General features: G+C 32.9%; 2 protein-coding genes across 3 annotated transcripts in view; both read left to right on the top strand.

Moving 5' to 3' along the window:
• Positions 1–21,247, top strand: part of LOC117692238 (putative leucine-rich repeat-containing protein DDB_G0290503) — a 1,014,555-nt gene that overhangs the window by 95,802 nt on the left and 897,506 nt on the right. The window lies entirely within an intron of this gene.
• LOC105324725 (toll-like receptor 4) lies at positions 5,912–19,581 on the top strand. Its single transcript, XM_066072367.1, has 3 exons — positions 5,912–5,990; positions 12,551–12,616; positions 16,964–19,581. The coding sequence occupies exons 2-3, from the start codon at positions 12,577–12,579 to the stop codon at positions 19,411–19,413; spliced, it is 2,490 nt and encodes an 829-aa protein (XP_065928439.1). The 5' UTR covers positions 5,912–5,990; positions 12,551–12,576; the 3' UTR covers positions 19,414–19,581.

Here is a 21,247-nt window from a genome sequence, read left to right on the forward strand (position 1 = left end):
ATGTGGGGTTGCTGTGGAATTGCAGTGGGTTAAATTTATACAGATTACCTATCTTGCTCCCTCCCGAGTTGAAGAATCAAAATGTAACTTTAGATTTGTCCTTTAACCAGTTTATCTCTGTAACGGAAGACACCTTTGAACACATAGCCACCCACTCCAATGTTACTTCAGTTATTCTTCATCATAACAATATAACGGAGATTGGAAATACAACTTTTCAGAAAATGTCAAATTTATGCTGCTTAGATCTTTCGAATTCACATCTTGAAAAAAGCACAATCGACACAGGGGCGTTTCTGAACACTTCTAGTCTAAAATTTCTTCGAATTGACCAGAATGAGTTTCAACATGATGGGTATCCTTATTTATCATTTTCAAAGTTAACCTCGTTGACATTTTTAACAATTGACATTTTCTCGGGATTTTCTTTCACAAAAGCGTTTGAAAACCTTGAGAATTTATCTGAATTGGAGTTCAATTCTATCGGTATATTTCGATTGTCAAATACATCATTTCTTGGTCTTAAAAATTCCCCAATCCGAAGCATAACAATGGATTTCAGATATCACGTATGCTGTGACGTCACAGAAGACCTGTTTTGCTCTTTTCCGGTCATTTCTCGTGAGATAGTTTTAAACTTCGGTGGGTACTGTGACGTGATTGTTGCACTGAGGTCTCTTAAATGTCTACAAAATCGTAAAGTAGAAAGTATATCTTTGTCAAGCAACAAGAAAAGATTTGAATCCGGTATCTTAATCTTAAATAATTGGACGATGGAATATCTCGCTAATATCTGCGTAAAGAATCTGTCTTTGGGATACAATAGCATAGTGTTTTTAAATGCAACTCTTTATAAAACAACGCTATGGAAATGCTTAGAAAAATTCGATTTTCATGGAAATAATATGCATGTTATTGATGTTTCCACATTAATGAGTTTGTTAACTTTACCAAAGATTCGAATCTTGAATCTATGCTGCAATAACCCTCCAACCAGTAAAACAAAATACAGGGATGATCCTTTCCAAATACAAAAACATAGATTTATTTATGTAAATATCACTTTATCAAAGAATTTAAAACTTTTAGATATTTCTGATAATTACTTCCATAACACAAATGGGTGGAATCTGCGTTTTGTATTAATAGGAGAAGAACTGGAGGAACTGTACCTTCAAAAGACCAATTTCCCTCTTCACACAATAACTAAGCTTAACTTTCCAAACTTGATCAAACTTAATTTATCAGAGAATAGTTTTCGTCAGGTACATTCCGATATGTTTCAAGGAGTACGTAATCTTCACCATTTGTATGTTTTAGACGTTGGTTTGAATAACACTGCTCATTCTATTTCTAATAGCCTGTTTAAAAATCTGAAAAACCTGTTAACACTTGATTTTTCGAAAAACGGTTTGGCCTTTTTGCCCTCATTACTATTAATGGACCAAAAACATTCTCTCACAGAAATTAGACTGGATCACAATAGGTTCTCGGCTGTTCCAAGTGTCCTGACCGAACTGAAAGAGTTAAAAACGCTATATGTTCGGTTCAATTTGATATCAAAATTTTCCAGGAATGATCAAAGACTTTTTCAATCATTAAGTAATCTGTCAATATATATAGAAGGAAATCCGATCACCTGTGCATGTACAGGCCTTCAATCTTTGAAATGGATGAAAGCTCACCAAAATATATTTTATGACCTAAACAAGGTTTTGTGTGTGGAGAGTAAAATACCCATTGTTCGGTTGTTATACGAAAAAGAATGGAGGAAGTTTGAACTTAACTGTCAGACGGATGATTGGCTCGTTTTTTCTGTCTGTTTGTTGTTCTTTACAATAGTATCTCTCACTATAATAGCCTCTGTCAAAAGATATCGCGTTTAGAATATGTCATTTTGCGACTTAAAAACAGGTGGAAAGGTGTCCACCAAAAAAGCAACGAGGATATGTTCCTATATGATGTGTATATTTCATATAATGATGCAGACTGCTCATGGGTCATTGAAACATTGTATCCGAAATTAGAGGTTTTGAACATAAAAACGTGGTTTGGAGATAAGGATTCGATTCCAGGACGTTGGAAGTCGGAGGAGATAGTCGGCTGTATCAACGAGAGCAGAAAAGTGATGTTTATTATGAGCGAGAGTTTTCTTGAAAGGGGATGGCACTCGTATGCTGTTCAAATGGCAATAACCCACGCATTTCATAACCAACGTCAAAGATCTATTGTGCTTATCATTAAAGACGGACTTCCTCTGGATAGGCTTCCAAACGAAATAAAAAACATTTGGTGGTGTATCGAGCATTTCAGATGGCCAGAAAACGAACAACACGATGAAATGATAATCTCAACTTTATCTAAAATTTTGAAACCAAAATAGATGTATATCTTTGTTTTTTAAGAGATTGTTTAATCTATTACCATGTGTATATAGTATTATATACCCAATAAGCAATTTTCTTTCTAAGCGTTAAGCATATGAATAACGTGTTATAATCACTCGGGGTCTCATCGACGAATCTATGCACAAGTACATAGAAAGTATATCAAATTATTGCCATAATTATGGCCAAGGCGTTAACAATTTGTTTGTTTGTAAAATTTCCCTTTGTCTCTCCCTACCATTTCGCTGTTTTAGGAGATATCTGGAATTCTAATTTTAAATGCAATTTATTCCTCTGTCTTTAATCAGTTTTGTTTTATACATAATTAACCTAAGTGTTAAATGCCTAGTTAACCTTGTATAATATTCTGTTCTACATATTATATGTTTTTTACAGTTTACATTATTTTGACTATTGTTACTGGAATTATTGGTATGTATTATGTACATCCAAGGTTATTTGTTTTTATATGGATATAATCATATTCTGATCAGTTAGATTTTCAACACATTTGAAAGTTTTTTTTGATGAATGAATAGGTGAATGTGTAGGCATAAATCGAAGTATAAAGATGCATATCAACTCAGCTGTATTTTTTCAAGAAAACATTTTTCTGACACTGACTTTCCAAATGAAACAGAGGTTCCAAACCCTTTCAATTGTGTGATTTTGTTTTTTGAACTTGTCTTTTCCAATGGCATCCTTATAATTTTCACCATTTCTGTAGTTATGATTTTGCTTATTTGAAGAAAAAAAAGCTGATATGTTGTGTTCATGATTTAGCTTATTGGAAGAAAAAAACCCAATGATATGTACATGTATTGTGTTTATGATTTAGCTTATTTGAAAAAAAACACCGATATTTTTGTGTTTATGATTTAGCTTATTTGAAAAAAAAAAACCACTGGTATTTTGTGTTTATGATTTAGCTTATTTGAAAAAAAAAAACACCGATATTTTAAGTTTATGATTTAGCTTTTTAAAAGATAAAACACTAATATTTTGTGTTTATGATTTAGTTTATTTGAAAAAAAACACCGATATTTTGTGTTTATGATTTAGCTTTTTTAAGATAAAACACTAATATTTTCTTAACCCTCAAGAGGGCTGCATGGCTATTTTTAGACTCTATCAAATTCATTGTGATAAGAGTTCTGTATAGAAACATAGTAAAATACTTAAGGTTCTCCGATCCTCAGCCTCAAAGTATTTTTTTTCATCATCAGAATGATATTTTTCTTTCAACCTTTATAAATGAAATAATTTTTAAAAAATGATTTTTTTTTAGAAAGTATCAATTCATCTTACAAAGTTATTGTGCCTACGATGGATATAATGGATTAAAGAAACAAGCTGAGTAAAAATAATTCCGGTGCATCAACTGGGTCGAACTCTATACCAAGATGTATATAAGTGGGAATGCTTCCTGGATTCACTAGCCAAGCATGCAGCTGTGTAACTGATAGTTATACTAGCGGTAGAATATTAAACTAAAATTGTCTGTATAAAAGTCAGATTTATGATAATAAAAGAAATCGGGATAATTTAGAGTTATCGAACTTTGCTGAGGATCGAAGATCGTTAAACTACAAACATTACTTTTAAATTTTAGGTGAATGTGATGTTTAATTTGTTGACCACACATTATTATCCTTTATCCCGATAAAATCGTTTTGATACAAACATTGTTTTCGTGGATTTCCAACACTGAAGCAAGGTACTCAAATCAATTTACATATTATTAAAATTCACATCTGAAAATGAAAAAAAAAAAATGAAAAAACGACAATAAATCGTGAAATTTTTATTGTTTGTTATCAAATAATACTTGCTAATTTGTTTTAGTATTTTTCGATTACCGGTCATTTTATTTTCCACTTTCCGCTTGAAATGAACAACATAAAAAGGTTTTTTTTTAGCTAAATTTTGCTGCATAGAAAATCAGGGAAAAAATATTTTTAAATTAACCATGTCATTTGAATTGTTTGAATAAAAACGTCCTAAGGAAGATTTAAATTTAATGTAATTTAAGGTAAAGTCATGTACAACTTAGTCACAAAATGATTTTGCAAAAATATTTTTCTCGCCTATTTATTCAACATGCAGCATCTGCAGTTGTAGGAACATTCAACATTTTGAATCATTGCGTTGAGAAATAGACATGTATGTGTTAAAAGTGGAATTTAAGGAGAGATGTTTTAAATTATAAAAGACAGTTCTTTGAGTGAAAGTGACTAAAAATCAAATTCTCTAGATTATTTAATTGTTTTAAAATATGAGCGGTGGTGGTGGTGGTGGTGAGGGGGGGGGGGGGGGTTGGCTCTGGTTAAACTTATGATTTTATTTTGATCTTATACAGTTTAAAACAATTCATTATAATTTTCCTCTGTTCATTTCATTTAAGTGTTTACTTTTGAGCATTGGTCTATTATGTAAAAAGCATACTTTACTACTTTACTGTTTTGCTGTTTGCAGAATAAATATATGTACGACAAGGGCAATATATTTCTGCAAAAATAAACATGATCTCTAGAATTTTACAGTTTTGGCGTTAGAATATGTCAATAGTTTATTTATTTTTCAAAGTACAATCGTAAGTTTTCAATAATAATTCTCTCCTAATCCTCCATACACAAAATATCAAAATATTGAGATCTCACCACGTTTATTGGTTAAATAGAATAGGTAACATTCTTTTACATGCATTCCTACATGTAATATTGAATACTTCTTTTAAAAATCTTAACGAGTTTTCTCTTTTTTCCTTAGCCTATTATTTTAGGGCCTAAATCAGTCACAAGTTATTAACTGTGCAAAGTCTTTTCTTTGCAAATTTCAAATTAACATAACTTGAGCACTTATACTCCGGGGAAATTGAATCCTTGTCCCTCAAAACACTTAGGAATAATGAAATTTAGATATCATTTAATGCATTGAAAAAAAAAATCAATAAATCTTAATGAAGCTGAATGGTCGTGTCCATTTTAAGAATATATATTTACCTCATTTAGTCTCTAAATAAATATAAAGGAAAACGCTAAAAATTTTAAAGCTGATATATTTGGATTTTTTCTCCACTTCATAATATAGTTTACATGTACGACCAAACATATCATTTGTAAAAGTTTAACAAAGATCTTATGGTTGATTTATTGTCCTCCCAGTCTTAGCCTCCTTTAGTATATATACATGTGTATATTTAAACTAACGACATATACAATGTATAGTTTTGACAACAAAAAATTCCATCAATGATGATAGGATTCTACGAGTTGTGAACCACTCATGAGGAATATTTCCATGCATGAACACGAACAAGCTGACAATAAAATGAAACTATTTTTATTCAATTCAGCATCTTTATTATTTTTTTAATAGATTGGATATGTTTAAATTGTGTATTTCCAAAACCAGCCAAACATGTGTTGTTGTTAAAGGTTAAAGGCTTATTTATGGGTCCCCTAGAGAAGGTATTCATGCGGAAAGTTTAAATACAGGTGTTTTTCGAAACGACCCAAGGAATTAAACGGTGAACTTTCTTTGTGATTTGGTGGTCATTTTCTTCCGGGTTTAATTTAATTTAAGAGAGAAATTTGGTCTTTGGTAAGTGCAGTACTTGTATCACCTTTTTACAATTATGTTGTTTCAAAAGACTGTAATAGGATCAATTATATTCAATATTTTCGATGACTGTATTAGTCTGATTAATAAAATATACTGATGCTCCATTGAACTTTAAAAGGTATGAAACGATGTGATTCATCAAATATATCTTTTGAGAATACCGGATTCACGTATAAATATATCAGAATGTCGTTCGATAACTATATATTGGTATTGATTGCATATTTAAAAATACATTGTAGTACCATATAAACATATGTGGAAAAAAACCCTTTTACAGTATATATCTGTGCTATAAAAGCATTGAATTTAGAAGAAGTATTGTATTTTTTTAATGATAAACTGTGTTTGTTTAGTATTTAGGTCACAGGAGTTACTCAGGTGAACTATTGCCATTGATATTTTTGGTAGTCCGTCTCTTTACTTTAATACATTTAATAGTCTTTTAAACAACATCACCAGTCCTGTAAAGTGGTGCAGTTTAATTACATGTAAAAAGGGCACTCTCGATCTTGATGTGAATTCAATATATTTGATTTTCCGAGGTCGGTAGCGTGCTCCAGAGAAAGTCTTAGGCAAGTAAAGAGACGATACCAGTGGTAAATTGCATGAAGAATTTTATGGTACTAATTGTTATCACAGAATTTGCGTATACATAAGGTTAATCAGCACGTTTTCGTACGCAAGAAATATACATTTTTTTCAATGCCAGGTAAAGTATACGTAGCTTCTAGGTCGTCCATCCAATTTTTTTCAGATCGGGAGCTACAAACCTGCAGCTTATAATATTCTAGAACCCTCTTCTAATATTGTAAAATGCGTGACCCTTTGCTCTAGATCAGAGGTTCAGATCATAGAGTGGGACCCTTTTGGTTAAACAGTTATCATGTATCAAAACTTACAAAATATTCCTGTCTTCTTACATATATTTTGCAAAGCCTAAACTAAATGCATGGTTATGATGTCCATCAAGCCCTCTATATAAATTGTGAAGGACTGCGAACGATAGCATTGTCTAGCCGCCTAACTAAAAGTCATTTTTTGAAAGTTGTCTACTTAAAGTTAATTTTTTTTATAATAATGTAAACATTTGTGTATATTTTCATTAAATATAAATGATTAGGTCAAACAAAGCGAGAGAACTTTGTATTTTGGGTCAAAATAGCTCATTTCATAATAGAAAATAATGGAAAACGGAAATGTTTTTTAAAACATCTCCCCCCCCCCCCCCCCCGTGAAACAAAAATTTCTTTTGAGGGGCTTTAATTGTTGTTATTTAGCATATTTTCACCAAAGGGTTTGTTGTTTCACGGGGGGGGGGGGGGGGGGGGACATATGTCTACAGACCAAAATACATTCCAAAAAAGGAATTTTGCTTTGTAAATTTTCGAAAACTAATTAACAGATATGAATTAAAATGAAATTTTACTTTAATGCATATCGTAAATGTGTTATCATTAAGTTTTAATGCACATATTTGCCGCTAAATAAAATTGTCCTCACTCATAGAGACCGATTTCAATGATTTATTTTTAAACCCCGCGTTAGCAAAACTTTTGTTTAAAAATAAATAATTTTATTACAAATTTTGTTTTGATATAAATTGATGTGTGAAAATTAGCGACATCAATCAACCAGACTTGTAAGGGATTTATTAGGACCCGACACTCCAAACCACAAAGATAGTGTAATGTTTTGCAAAAAAGCAAATTGCAATTTAAAATATGCAAGTACTAATAGTTGTAGAGTGTTTCGGCAGTTATGAGCCTCATCAGGGGTCTGCAAGAATAGCTGATGTTTATTTTAAGTGAGACCTGATTATCTCGTCGCTAATGTTTTTGTGCTTGCTGAAAGCTATAATAGGTCGAGCATCAAAAGAAGATTTGCATTCAGAATTCCTAAGTACAATATCCCAATACTTTAAAATTCGCTTTTTGAGTCCTTTAAGGCAAGGATTGAATTTAGTAACCAATACCGTAGGGTTACGTAGTGCTTGCTTTGGAGTCTTATTGAGGATGAGTTTTGTTCGATTTGTGTTTGTTGTTTCTTTGATAATTGGGTCGATTTCTTGGGGAGAGTAGCCCCGCTTTGACAGATGCGCCTTAAAATCATTGAGTGTAGCATTCAAAATTGTAGGGTCGGTAGTATTTCGTGCATGTCTAATGCATTCTCCTTTAATGAAACCTTTAAACACAGATGGGCTATGAGCGCTCTGTCTGTGTAGATATTGAAAGTTGTTTGTAGGTTTGATAAATGACTTGATGTCAAGCTTGTTAAAGGTTTGAAATCTGGGGCCTTTGTAAACTGTAGTATCAAGAAAATTCACAGAAGATGGTGAGACTTCAAACGTAAATTGAAGATGCTTGTGACAATGATTGCCAATTTGAAAAAAATCCTCTATTTCCTCTGTGGTGCCATTGAATATAATAAAGCCATCATCCCGATATCTTCCATGGAACAAAATTTTGTTTGCATGACGAAATTGTGTAACAATATGCTGTGTGATTTGGTACATTCGAATGTCACAAATTTCTGGACTTGGAATTGCACCCATGCTTGGTCCAATGATTTGCTTGTAGAATTTTCCGTCAAATTCAAAGTAATTGTTTTCTAAAACGCATTTCAATAATAGCGTTAGCTCCTTGGGTGTGGGATAAGGAATGTCTGATTTAATTTTATTAGCCTGCGTGTAAGCCTCGTGCACCGATGAAAGAAGTTCATTGAATTCCATGTTTGTGTACATGCTTGTCACGTCATAAGTAATTAATAATGCGTTAGGTGGCGGCGTGAGGCTTTCAATTTTGTTGATAAAGTCCGCAGTATCTTTAATATACGTTGATTGTTTTTGTACGATAGGGACGAGAAAGTGATCGCAGTACTGTCCTATTTTCCTTGTCGGCGTGTTGCATTGCGCGATAATTGGTCTACCAGGTGGTAATTTTCTGATGCTGCAATGACCGTTCATTAAAGCGTTGTAAATGTGTTCAGGAATTTTGTGGGTTTTTGGTAGAAGATAAAGATGACCACATTTTAATGACGGTTTATTGTCATTCAGAAACTTGTAAGTTTCTTTGTCTAGTGACCCATTTATATGCATTTCCGAAAGTATATTTTGAATATCATTATGCAGCTTGAGCATGTTCGGTTCAAGTACTTGCATATAGTGTTTGGATAACAGTTGTCGATGTGCTTCTGAGACATACTGATCTCTGTTCATAATGACAATGGTATTACTTTTATCTGCTTTTTTTATAACGATGTCGTTGTTATTTTTAAGCGATAAAATAGCCGCTCTCTCAGATTTAGAGATATTCGATCTCGTGTTTACAATTTCCATTGAGGAAAGTTCAAGTTTTGTTTTATCTATGTAATCCTCGAGTTCTCGGCAAGCCAAAGGCGGCATAAACCCAGACTTTGTTTTAAAGGGGTGAATCGGCGAGTTGTCCCCGGTATCAAAGTGGAATTTGCATCTGAGTTTTCTTGCAAATTCGTCAAAGTCTTTGAGAAGTAAACGCTTAGCGTTGTTATTTTTTGGCGTAGGAATGAATTTTAAGCCTTTGCTCAAAAGTGAGAGCTCGTCTTTGGATAGCGTGTGTCGTGATAGGTTTAACACGAGCTTGTCTCCTATGGCCGTAGATTTTTTACAGTGAGCCTGATAAGCCCGTAAATAATTACACGTGCGTTTCACGGTTTTGTTTTGTTTACTCCGTCTATTTAATCGTCGAGCCATTTAAATAGAGGAGCTGCGTGTGTACAATAACAACAATTAGTGTGTAGGTTAGGTAGGAATCCGTCTAATTACCAATGTGTGTTGGTAGATTAGAGGATACTGGTAATGTAACGCAGTGAGAACTGATAGCCCAATTTATAGATTAATTGCGGTCACGTGGAGGCTGCTGTGTGCGATCGCGTTAGTCAAACCCAGTGGGTGCTTAATGGGTTATGAATTGTAGTAATTGGTTCTTAATAAAGCACCTACCGTCTAATATACGCTATGTCGTAATATTAGAGGTAAAAATGAGAACCCGTCTTAGTTTCAATTGTTGATCCTGAGTGGATTAACAATGCAAGTGGATGAAAAAGATAAAACAAAAACATAAAAGTGAATCAAAAGTCATGAACTATATTGAAGCAATGAGACAGAAACTTGGTCTCAAATGATATGGTTTAATACTTAGGCTCTTAGTGCCAAAGCAATAGGTGCACTATTAATGGGGCAAGCAGGCGTTATACAAATAGCACAGAATATATGAAAGTTAATATGGTTTGTTTCTCTGAACATAGCTATGTCCTCTGTATCGGTAATGTCCCACATTCCTTTGTTGTTTGGAATGACTTTTGTGGTTTGTGGACGTGTACGATGCGTGGCCCGGTCTTGTCGGTTGATTATATAACGAGAGAAGTTTTTGACGATGTTCTTGTAGTTCAGTCGTGTGCTTGGCCGTTATGGCTGTGATGGCATCGTCTAACTTTCTTTTTTCAGTGGCAAAGGTATAGCCGTCGGTTTCAGCTTGCAGACTTTTTAAATGTTCTGCCCTTAATTTGTTACTTTCACTTTCTTTTTCACTGATCAAGCGCTCTAGGTAGCTTAGGATAGAGTTTCCGAACGCCGAGGTAGTTTCTTTTTGTAATCCATGGAGAAAAGTGCCAAAGTTGTCGTTATCCTCTCTAGGGAGGTTTAACTCACAATGGAGTTTGCTTCCGAACCACGATGGGAAGCGGCCCGTCCTTAATCCATGAGAAATACTCTCTTTACGTTTGGCGTAAAGTAGGCGGGTAGACAAAATGGCTTCAGTAGACTCCAAGACTTTTGATTTTGTCAATGCCGATGCTCTATCAATATCTGGTAGATTGATAGACATGTCCAAGTCCTGTATAGCTGCTTCTTGGTTTGAAGGAACTTGGTCTTTCATGATGTCCATGTAGTCAACTTCTGACATTTGTGTAGAGGATTTCTTGAGGGAGAGCTTGTTAAAGTGCTGGTACATAGTAACAGAATGAAGGCTGATGCTGGGGTTGTGCATATTTGAATAAACCAATGTGTTTGATTTATAAGAGAAGTATAATAAACCAACTTTGAAGTAGCAATCCAGTCCTTTACATATTCAAGTTAATTTGGTAAAGGAAGTGATGGTAGTAAAATGTCTCAGAAGACAATAGAAACAGGTGTGGTTGGAGATGTTGGAAGACCAAATAAACCACACAAGTCGATCGCTGTCCAAGGGAGGGCGATGCACGGGATGATGCCGGTGGGACATTGTCCCTAGTCAAAGTGTGAAAATTAGCGACATCAATCAACCAGACTTGTAAGGGATTTATTAGGACCCGGTGTGAAAATTAGCGACATCAATCAACCAGACTTGTAAGGGATTTATTAGGACCCGACACTCCAAACCACAAAGATAGTGTAATGTTTTGCAAAAAAGCAAATTGCAATTTAAAATATGCAAGTACTAATAGTTGTAGAGTGTTTCGGCAGTTATGAGCCTCATCAGGGGTCTGCAAGAATAGCTGATGTTTATTTTAAGTGAGACCTGATTATCTCGTCGCTAATGTTTTTGTGCTTTTTTGTTTTTAAGAAAACTTAGTTTTTGAATATCTGACAGAAATTCCGAAATATTTGGATGTAAAATGTAGGCGGGAAACGGGCGTTAGCGTTCGCAGTTCTTTAACGGTTTGGGCCCTAAGACGGGGCCAGAATATCTTTATAGTGAAAAAGGTATTAAATATTCGTTATTTCTCTTTTCTACTCCCATATATAATAAAGAAAAACAAAATAAATGAATATGTTGCTCATGAAGTACTCTATCTATATTGTAGATTCATCAGAACTAGTCAAGGTTGTAGACCCTAAGGCGGGGCCAGTTTGGTCGTTATAGTGAACATGCTATTAAATTTGAATAAATCACTATAAAGTTCATATAGCCAACTTTAAAAAATTGCAAAATTATTGACCCCCAGGTCAGGGATTTTGGGCCCTTGGTCAAGGCAATATGGCCATTTAGTTAAAAATTGTTAAGTCTCACAAAAGTTCGAGTACAAACATGCATTTTTCTCACAAACTTATAAAATTGTCAGTTAAATCCTATAGGTCTCTTTTTATCAAATGTTTGCAATATTTGTCTCATTGGGCTAGGATATAGTTAATCAAATATTCCCCATCTCAACATTGTCTCTTTCCCTTTTATAAAGTTATTGATGTTGGCAGACTTAGGGGAACGTGAATTCCTGTGGGTATCTTTTTTAATTGTTCTGAATTCTTAATTTGTTATAACGGTTTTAACACTTTAACATGAAAAACCAGTTAACATTATCAATAAATAATGATTGATTTTATAAATGGTAAATTTTTTAAAACATATATGATTATATGTGAATATTGCACTCCTCTCCAAATGTTCAGAACTAATAAAACATATAGAACAAGATTGCTACTAAATGATTTTAATGTGTTTACTAAATAAATGTAGAATACACGTTGATTACATTATTGTATAAATTTTTTATATCAATATAAAGTTGCTTTATATCTGTTTCAGTTGACTTTAAATCTATTGGAAAGAATATGTTTTACAGAGAACGGACTGTTTGTATGCTTATTACTGGTAAGTAAGTTTCAATCATATATGTATTCTATCATTTATATTTTGAGATCTACAATAACTTTGCTAAAAAACTTGATAAGTTTGAATTTCGGGGAAATACCTACCCACTGGAATTCCCTAAACCCGTGCGCAGAACTTTAAAGTAGATAAAAAAACAGATAAAAAAACTAAAACATAAAGATCTATTATGGAGGTCGACTTTAAGTGCTATGCGTTAATCTTATGATTAAAAAACTATTTTAAAAATATCTGCAACATACACTGACTTTAGCATAAGTTTCGCCTGTTTATTTTTAGAGGTACGGTATTAAAATACAATTGCAATATTTTTTGAACTGAAAAAGAAGTTGCATTTCTGCATACATAGACGCTATCATTTACATACTATAAAATCATTTTGCTCTAATTGTAACATGTGATTATCATATATGTTTATCCATCATATGTAAGAAACTGTTACGTATAACGTCAAGTTTTTAAAAGGGATCATCGAATGGTAATAAACAATTAATAGACAATTAACCTGATAATACAATTACAACAAACTATCAGAAAAATAAATGAGAGGTCATCTTATTTAAAATAAAACAATAAGTAAAGAAAATTTTAAAATTAAAGAAAGAATACCCGAATCCAAAAACCGAAATTTAACAAATCAAAAATAAATATTTTTAATTACCGAAATAGATACACTGTAAGTTATGTAAGCAAGCTCAGGGATTACGATAACGATCCTAATGTAATTAAGGCTGGTAGACCACAGATTAGATAAAAAAAGAATAGGTGGTTAAATGAAGGTGGAAAATACAGCATATTTGTAAGGCTTAAAAATAAACATTAGTCACACAGTGTCATAGGAAATAAAATAAGAGCAAATAATAAAACCGGAAATATGCTTAATCAGCTATGTGTATTATATATACACGTATCAGATGGCGTTTCAGATAAAAAGAACTGAATGGTCTTTAAAACTACCGTCCTACAAGTTAAACAAACTGATTACGAAATGAAATCTTTGTGTGTGTTTTTTCTCGTCGTTTAAAGAATAAAGACAAAAAAAAATAAACCCCAATCAGTCTGGATATAATAAAGGGTAATATTATACGAGCCCATGAATTAATATATCGATATTTTTAATTATTTGGAAAGATGCAAGGAATCAGGAATCCTCTTATTTGCTGACTTTCAAGAAGCCTTTGACTGTTGAATGAAATTTTCCTCTTTACTTCTGGAGGAAATTATATTTTGGTTTGTTTGATGGATCAATATTTTTAATACAATTCCATATTTCTATATTAAAAAATAATGGTTTGATTTCTATAAAAAGTTGTACATTTAAAAAGGTTTTGGACACAGTTGTATTTTATTCCTCTTCGTAATAAAAAAGAAGATTTTGTATTTGCCAACCCTCCCCCCCCCCCCCCCCCCCAAAAAAACAAACAAACAAAACCAAAAAAAAGTAGAAGTCAGTAGTGCAAGGGATTTACAGAATAGAAATGCATACAACATACATATGATAGAACATATCCTGTTAAGGCACAGTATCACCTGAACAAAATCGTTAAGCATTCTCTATTGAATATTCTATTTGAGGTGCTTTAAAATACTATGGAAAGAAAGACAACTCTTAAAGGTGTAAAATCAGTCTTGAAGCAATTAATTTAGTTTCTTTGGAGCATATTAGAACCATAAGTAATGAAACATTGATTTTGAAAACTAAAGGAATTTGAAAAAATAATTTTAGTCTTGTGAAAGGAAAGAATTGAATAATGTCAGCTTATAATTCTTTCTTAATCTAAAAGATTCTTTTCATGGCTACTATATTAAAAAAACCCTGAACAAAAACATAAGAAGCGTTAGCAAATTAGGCCCAAACCATTAATTAGAAGCAAAAACAAAGGCAGAATTGGTAATGCAGACTTTGATAAAATAATACCTGAAAATTACTTGTGTTTTTTATCCAAATTTGACAAATCTTTAGAAATGTAATAGACACCTCCTTAAATCACTTTCTTTTAAACTATTACTTATAACCTAATAAGTGTTTTGTTTTGTCGAGGACCTAAAGTTTTATATGTAAACAAAAAAATATCATATAACAATTAAATTTATTTAAGAGACATAGCTCATCAATGTTTGACAAACAAACACATTTTATCAAATAACAATTAAATTTATTTAATGAACATTAAAATCTCAGCAGAGATAAGCAGTTTTTAACAATTATGTTTTGAAGAAAAACAGCCACATTTATTTTTGTAAGTTGATGGGTGGTAACAGAGCAATTGCTGAACAGGGAGGCTGGATGAAGGCTGGTCTTATTTACAGAAATTGATTGAGTACATATGATTTCCTGACCCTCAAAATCAATAAACAGCTCATTCATACATATTTATGTCGGTCAGCTTAAGATCAACATTTTGAATTCCCTAGGGAGAGCCTTATTTTGGTGACAAACAGCGCAAGCTAATGATGCGGGCCCAGACAGAATAGCAGGCTTGTTTAAGTCTGACAATGCTGGCATTAAAGGCAGAATGTTCTTGGTTAAAGGGTCGCCCATCATCATCTTTTCATAATCGTTGACTCTTTGGTACACACTTAAGCTTTGAGCCTATTTATGTCCTGTGACTGCCATCACCTGTGATGGACCAAACGTGGTTTTGACAAAATGTACGCACCGGTTGCTCTAATTGAATGGTTGGTATAGATTTTAGAAAGACCATCTGCTCTACTTATTCTGCTTAGAAATGTGCTGAGTTTTTTCATCAACCCGTGCATTATAAAACCAAACACTGTCTAATTCAACAAACCATTCTAGTGGTCGTTGCCAAAGTCTAAAAAAATGAAAAAGTTTCAACGTGTTAATTTGACAGGCTGAATTTTCATTACTCTCTATTTTTAAGAAATGTGTATTTAAGTGTGTTAAAATTCTAATACAAACAAATATATTCTATTGATTCATAAATCTATTTTGTTTATTTTTAACACTTACTTCTCACACTCTGGATACAACTTTGATAATTATATATATCTCATAGGAGAGTTCTGGGCAAAAATGGATCCTAAAAATATAATTTAATATCCATGTAGAAAGTACACTTAATAACAATTTGCTGTACAACATTTGAATTTGATATTTTTTATATTTTAAAACAGTTCACCTACCTGGCACTTCTGGCATTATTCCTGAGGACGATTCTTTGTCAACTTTATGGTTTTTCGTTAGCTTGTCCATTACGCTTTTCACGTACTTTCGGGGGGGGGGGGTTGTTATCCCGTGCATGTTTTCATTGCCCCTGTGACAGAAGAACAGTTGTACATAAACTGAACTTTGTTGAACAGTCCTTGTGGAGTATTTATGGAGAGGTGCATGCTTGTGTACAGTTTCTGTATATCAGGCTTCGAAATGATGGGATAGTGCTGAACATCCCCCAATTCGACATGTTTTGTCTCAACAAGAGCAGCTTTAAAACAAGTATTACTGTCAGTAAAAGCAGGGTCCTTGATTATGTCATATTTCTTGTTGAATGGTGGACTTTTCAGATGTCGGTTTAGTCCGTGACGGATGCCCGCAAGTGATTTCACCTTGTAGTGACTGCCATCCGCTTTCCTGAGATCCATATAAAATGGCAAAGGCATGCTTCCAGTTTCACGTTGTCAAATGTTTTAAAATCCACCGATTCCCCTTTTTGTTGTAAATATTCTTTAAACACTTTCGCTGCTCCTTTGTTTGATTGTAATGTATTCTCTGAATTGAGCTTAATTCTCTTATTTTTTCGCTCCTCGTCCGTCGTCTTCACGAACCTGGATGCCATTGTATGTAATATTGCGTCACGGGCAAATGGGGATCACTCTAAATATTTTGAGGCTTAAAAAAATTAAGGTATGGTGAAAATCAGCTCAAATAACGTTACGTCCGCCATGTTGCCGTATAAATTTTGACGTTTGCCGTAAAGAGATTTATAAGGCAATCATGTAACGCGATTCATCCAATGACGTCGTAACATTCTAGTCCGAGGCAAAACAAATGTAATTGTATTGCTATATACAAATTTCTTTGAAATGAGTTGTTATATAAATTTATTCATTTGTACAAATTTATATGTATAAATATGTATGATTGTACAAACATGTTGTTCTTGACTTTTTATCAAATTCTTTCTTTTAAAATCGAAAATAATCTTATCGATTATTTGTTTTTTACTTTTTTATTTATGGATAGATAAAACAGTTTTTGAATGTTTCAATCTGTCTTTATGCGTAAGAACATGCACATATAAACCAGAAGTCGGCAACCTGTGTGCATTGTAGGCCATCTCAAGCATTTGTATCACTTTTTACTTTCAGCAGGCAGTATATTTATTGCCATTTCACAAAACTGTCAAATTTCACCATATCTCGATGATTGTGGAAACATGGGATTACTATGGAATTGCAGCGGATCCAATTTAAGCAGATTGCCAACATCGTTTCCCCCCAAGTTAAAGAATCAGAATGTTACTTTGGATCTCTCCTTCAATCGATTTTCTTCCGTGACAAAGGATACATTTGAGCAGATCGCTTCCTATTCCAACGTGACTTCAGTAATTCTCCATCACAATGACATAACTGTTGTTGGAAATCTAGCATTTCATGGATTATCAAATTTATGCAGTTTAGACCTCTCTAGCTCTAATCTTGAAAAAAATAAGTTCGGTACTGATGCGTTTCGTAATATGTCTAAACTTCAAATTCTCAAAATTCATAAAAACAACTTCCAATATCAAGGTTATCCGGATATTTCACTGTCTAGGCTTCATTCCTTGATATTTTTGAAAATTGACATCTTTAATAAATTTTCTTTCTCAAAAGCATTTCAAAATCTGATAAATTTATCTCAATTAAAATTCAATATCCTAGGTGAGTTTAGCTTGACAAATTTATCTTTTTACGGACTTAACCGTTCCCCTATTCGAAGCATAAATATGGATTTCAAAAATCACGTAAAATGTGACGTAACAGAAGATCTTTTCTGCTCTTTTCCGTATTTAAGCGATGAAATTCTCATAAATTTCGGCGGCAAATGCAACGTATCTATTTCACTTAGGTCTCTTAAATGCTTACAAAACCGTGAGGTCAAAAATATTTTTATGTATGAAAATAAGAAAATTGTTGCAACTGATATAGTTAACCTAGATTATTGGTCAATGGAATTTCTAATCAATATCTGTGTAAGGGCTCTCTCATTGGGAAATAACGAGATAAGTATCGTGAAGACAAATATTTATAACACAACATTATGGAACTGTTTAGAATACCTTGATTTTAGTGGGAATAATATGCATATTGTCGATTTTACAATGGTTATGACTCTTTTAACTCTTCCAAGGATCCGGAACATGAATCTGTGCTGCAACAACAAACCTTCTCGTCAAAACGAATTCAAATACAAGCGACTCCATATTCCAAAAAGAGGTTATACTTCAATTAATATCACATTACCAAAACATTTGGAAGTTCTTGACTTTTCTGAAAATTACATTCATAACGTAAAAAGATTGGTTCCTCAAATTGAAGTAACAGGAGAAAAATTGCAAGAATTGTATCTCCAAAGAACCAATTTCCCTTTTGGCGTTGCACGTATGCTTAACTTTAAGTCTTTGCTTAAACTTGATTTATCAGAAAACAGTTTTAAACGTATTCATTTCAATATTCTTCAACAGGCTCCAAATCTTCGCCATTTTTATGCTGTGAATGTCAGATTAAATGAAACACCTTCATTAATTTCTAAAAACTTATTTTCTAATCTAAAAAATCTATCAACAATCGATATTTCAGAAAATAGTTTGACCTCTTTGCCTAAATCATTACTAAATGATCAAAGACAATCTCTTTTAGAAATTAAACTGGACCTCAATAGGTTTTCAGTGACGCCAAGTTTTTTAATGGAGCTTGAAAATTTAGAAATACTTTCAATTCGATATAACTTACTTTCGAAATTTTCTGAGAGAGATCAAATTTTATTCAAATCATTGAAAAATATATCAATCTACATAGAAGGAAATCCGATCTCCTGTGCATGTCTAAACACTCGGTCTTTGAAATGGATGAAAGATCATCAATATGTATTTTCAGATATAAGCAAAGTTTTATGCGTGGAAAATAAATCTTCTATTGTTAAACTGTTTAACGAACAAACCTGGAGGAAATTTGAGCTGAACTGCCAGACAAACGAATTGCTTATCTTTTCTGTAGGATTACTGGCATTAACAATTTTAACATTATCTATTACCGCTGCTATTAAAAGATATCGCGTTCATTTGGAATATGTCATTCTACGACTTAAAAACAGATGGAAAGGTATTAATCCACAATGTAAAAATGAGTTTCTTTACGATGTGTATGTTTCATACAATGATGCAGATTATTCGTGGATCATTAGAATATTGTATCCGAAATTGAACGTTTTGAACATAAAAACCTGGTTTGGAGATAAGGATTCAATTCCAGGACGTTGGGAATCGGAGGAGATAGTCGGCTGTATTAACGAGAGCAGAAAAGTGATGTTTATTATGAGCGAGAGTTTTCTTGAAAGGGGATGGCACTCGTATGCTGTTCAAATGGCAATAACCCACGCATTTCATAACCAACGTCAAGGATCTATCGTAGTTATCATTAAAGATGGACTTCCTCTGGATAGGCTTCCAAACGAAATCAAAAACATTTGGTGGTGTATTGAGCATTTCAGATGGCCAGAGGATGATAACAGCGACGAATACATACTCTCAAAATTATCAAGTATCCTGAGACCAGACTAGACGTACAGCTTTGCCTTATCAAATAAATGCGTGTCTTCACCTTATGTAGCGATAATTAATACATATCAGTCAGTTAAGCTTGCAAAAAAGTACATTTATTTCTTTCTTTCTTTTTATATATGTATATTGTAGTGCATTATGTATCTATAATAAAAGTTAAGTTACTTTGACCTACATAAAACAATATCTAATAAAAGTATTTCATATATACTAGTTTAATTTGTTGTTTTTTGGAATATGTGTCTAAGGTACATCTATTGAAACACATCGTATTTTTGTGGACATTTAACAGTAGCTGAAATTACCCTAGTTTTGCTATTCGATCTAATAAAACGCATTCATGCAACTAATCTGAATGATTAATAACTAGAAAAAGAGTATACATTTTTAATCAGTAAACAGTTGAAAGATAAATTGTAAATGCACAATTATTATTTTAATATTAAGCGGATTTATTGCCTTATTTTAAAATGAACAGTGCATTCATCAATTTCCAAAATGAAAAGATAACTTGGTATAAGTTATTAACATTATATAAAATTAACTGTCTGATTTTAGAAAAAAAAATATGGAAAGACTTTAAACGGTTATTTGTAATTGATTTTTACAAAAATACAATTGCCAGAGAGAGAGAGAGAGAGAGAGAGAGAGAGAGAGAGAGAGAGAGAGAGGGGGGGGGAGAGATATCAGACTAGAATATTATGATTTATTTTACGTAATTGTAAGCTTAAAAGCTTGCAGACAATAATTATTCGTCACTTTGAGGAATCAAAATTATACGTGAAGATGTCATTCTAAAGTTTTACATTTTACATGGATTTCATCATATTTTATACTAATTATCATTACCACATAAATTTTATAACGCAATCGTTTGATCACTTATTTCATAACTACTTTGGTCACAATTAAGGTATTTTAAAATCTAAACAAACTGCTCAATCTAAGTTGCTCCGGTTTCTAAAATCATAAGTCTTAACGTATCACTGGGTGAAAAACTCAGTTTCCGCATGCCAGACACCTTATGGAAACTCTGTTAAAACCCCCAAAAAATTATATTTGGAAACCTGAAGTTTAAATGGGTTAATGCGTTGTGTAAACTTAAGCTGTCCACCATTCCAGGTGGTTTCTGCAGAGGAATATGTTTTTATTTTAGCGCCTTTGGGGCAACTGCCTCTGAGCGCTAACATTAATAGTGCGCCAACGATTTTACATATGTATTAAATTTTTTCAAGTTGCAAAACAATAACGCCAGTCCATTTTTAAGGCTATATAGAAGTGTTCATTTAAATATCAGATGCTGTCGGTTCTGTTTATTTCAACAATTACACAGGTAAACGGCATGGGTTATCGGGTATAAGTGCCTAAACATGGATTAATTAATTCAGTTTTAATTGCTTTTTAATATCTCTCATTAGTACATTGAAAATTGGGCTTCTCCCCATGCCACTTCCATTTAGCGCCTCGAGGTGAAAATGTGATTAAGCGTGGCGATCGTTAACGCTTACAATACATGATTGATCATAATTTCTTTGATCTCTGATTAGTGGATGTAAAGATAACAAGACGAAACCTATTTTTTGTCTTTTTTTAATGTACAACTACTGTGAAAAAGATTCTCTCATGGTCATCGAAACTCATGGTAAATGTAGCATTCGATTTCACTTTTAGTTCATTTTAGAGAGTATTTAAGGAATGTTATCGGAATTTAAGGATTTAAGTGGTAGCCCCAGTGGTAGAAACGCTGGATTATGCTTCTAAGTTTCTCAAGTAATCAGCTTCATGAAAATATGACAATCGTGCTCAAATGCATCGAACATGATGTTTGACATTC

Source organism: Magallana gigas, chromosome 9, assembly GCF_963853765.1.
Source record: "Magallana gigas chromosome 9, xbMagGiga1.1, whole genome shotgun sequence".
NCBI lineage: Eukaryota > Metazoa > Mollusca > Bivalvia > Ostreida > Ostreidae > Magallana > Magallana gigas.

Excerpts from the sequence above, each read along its gene's own strand:
- LOC105324725 (XM_066072367.1), top strand. The coding sequence starts at position 12,577 with ATGTTTTACAGAGAACGGACTGTTTGTATGCTTATTACTG. Across the intron at positions 12,617-16,963 it reads TGTTTGTATGCTTATTACTG|CAGGCAGTATATTTATTGCC; the intron begins GTAAGTAAGTTT and ends TTTTACTTTCAG.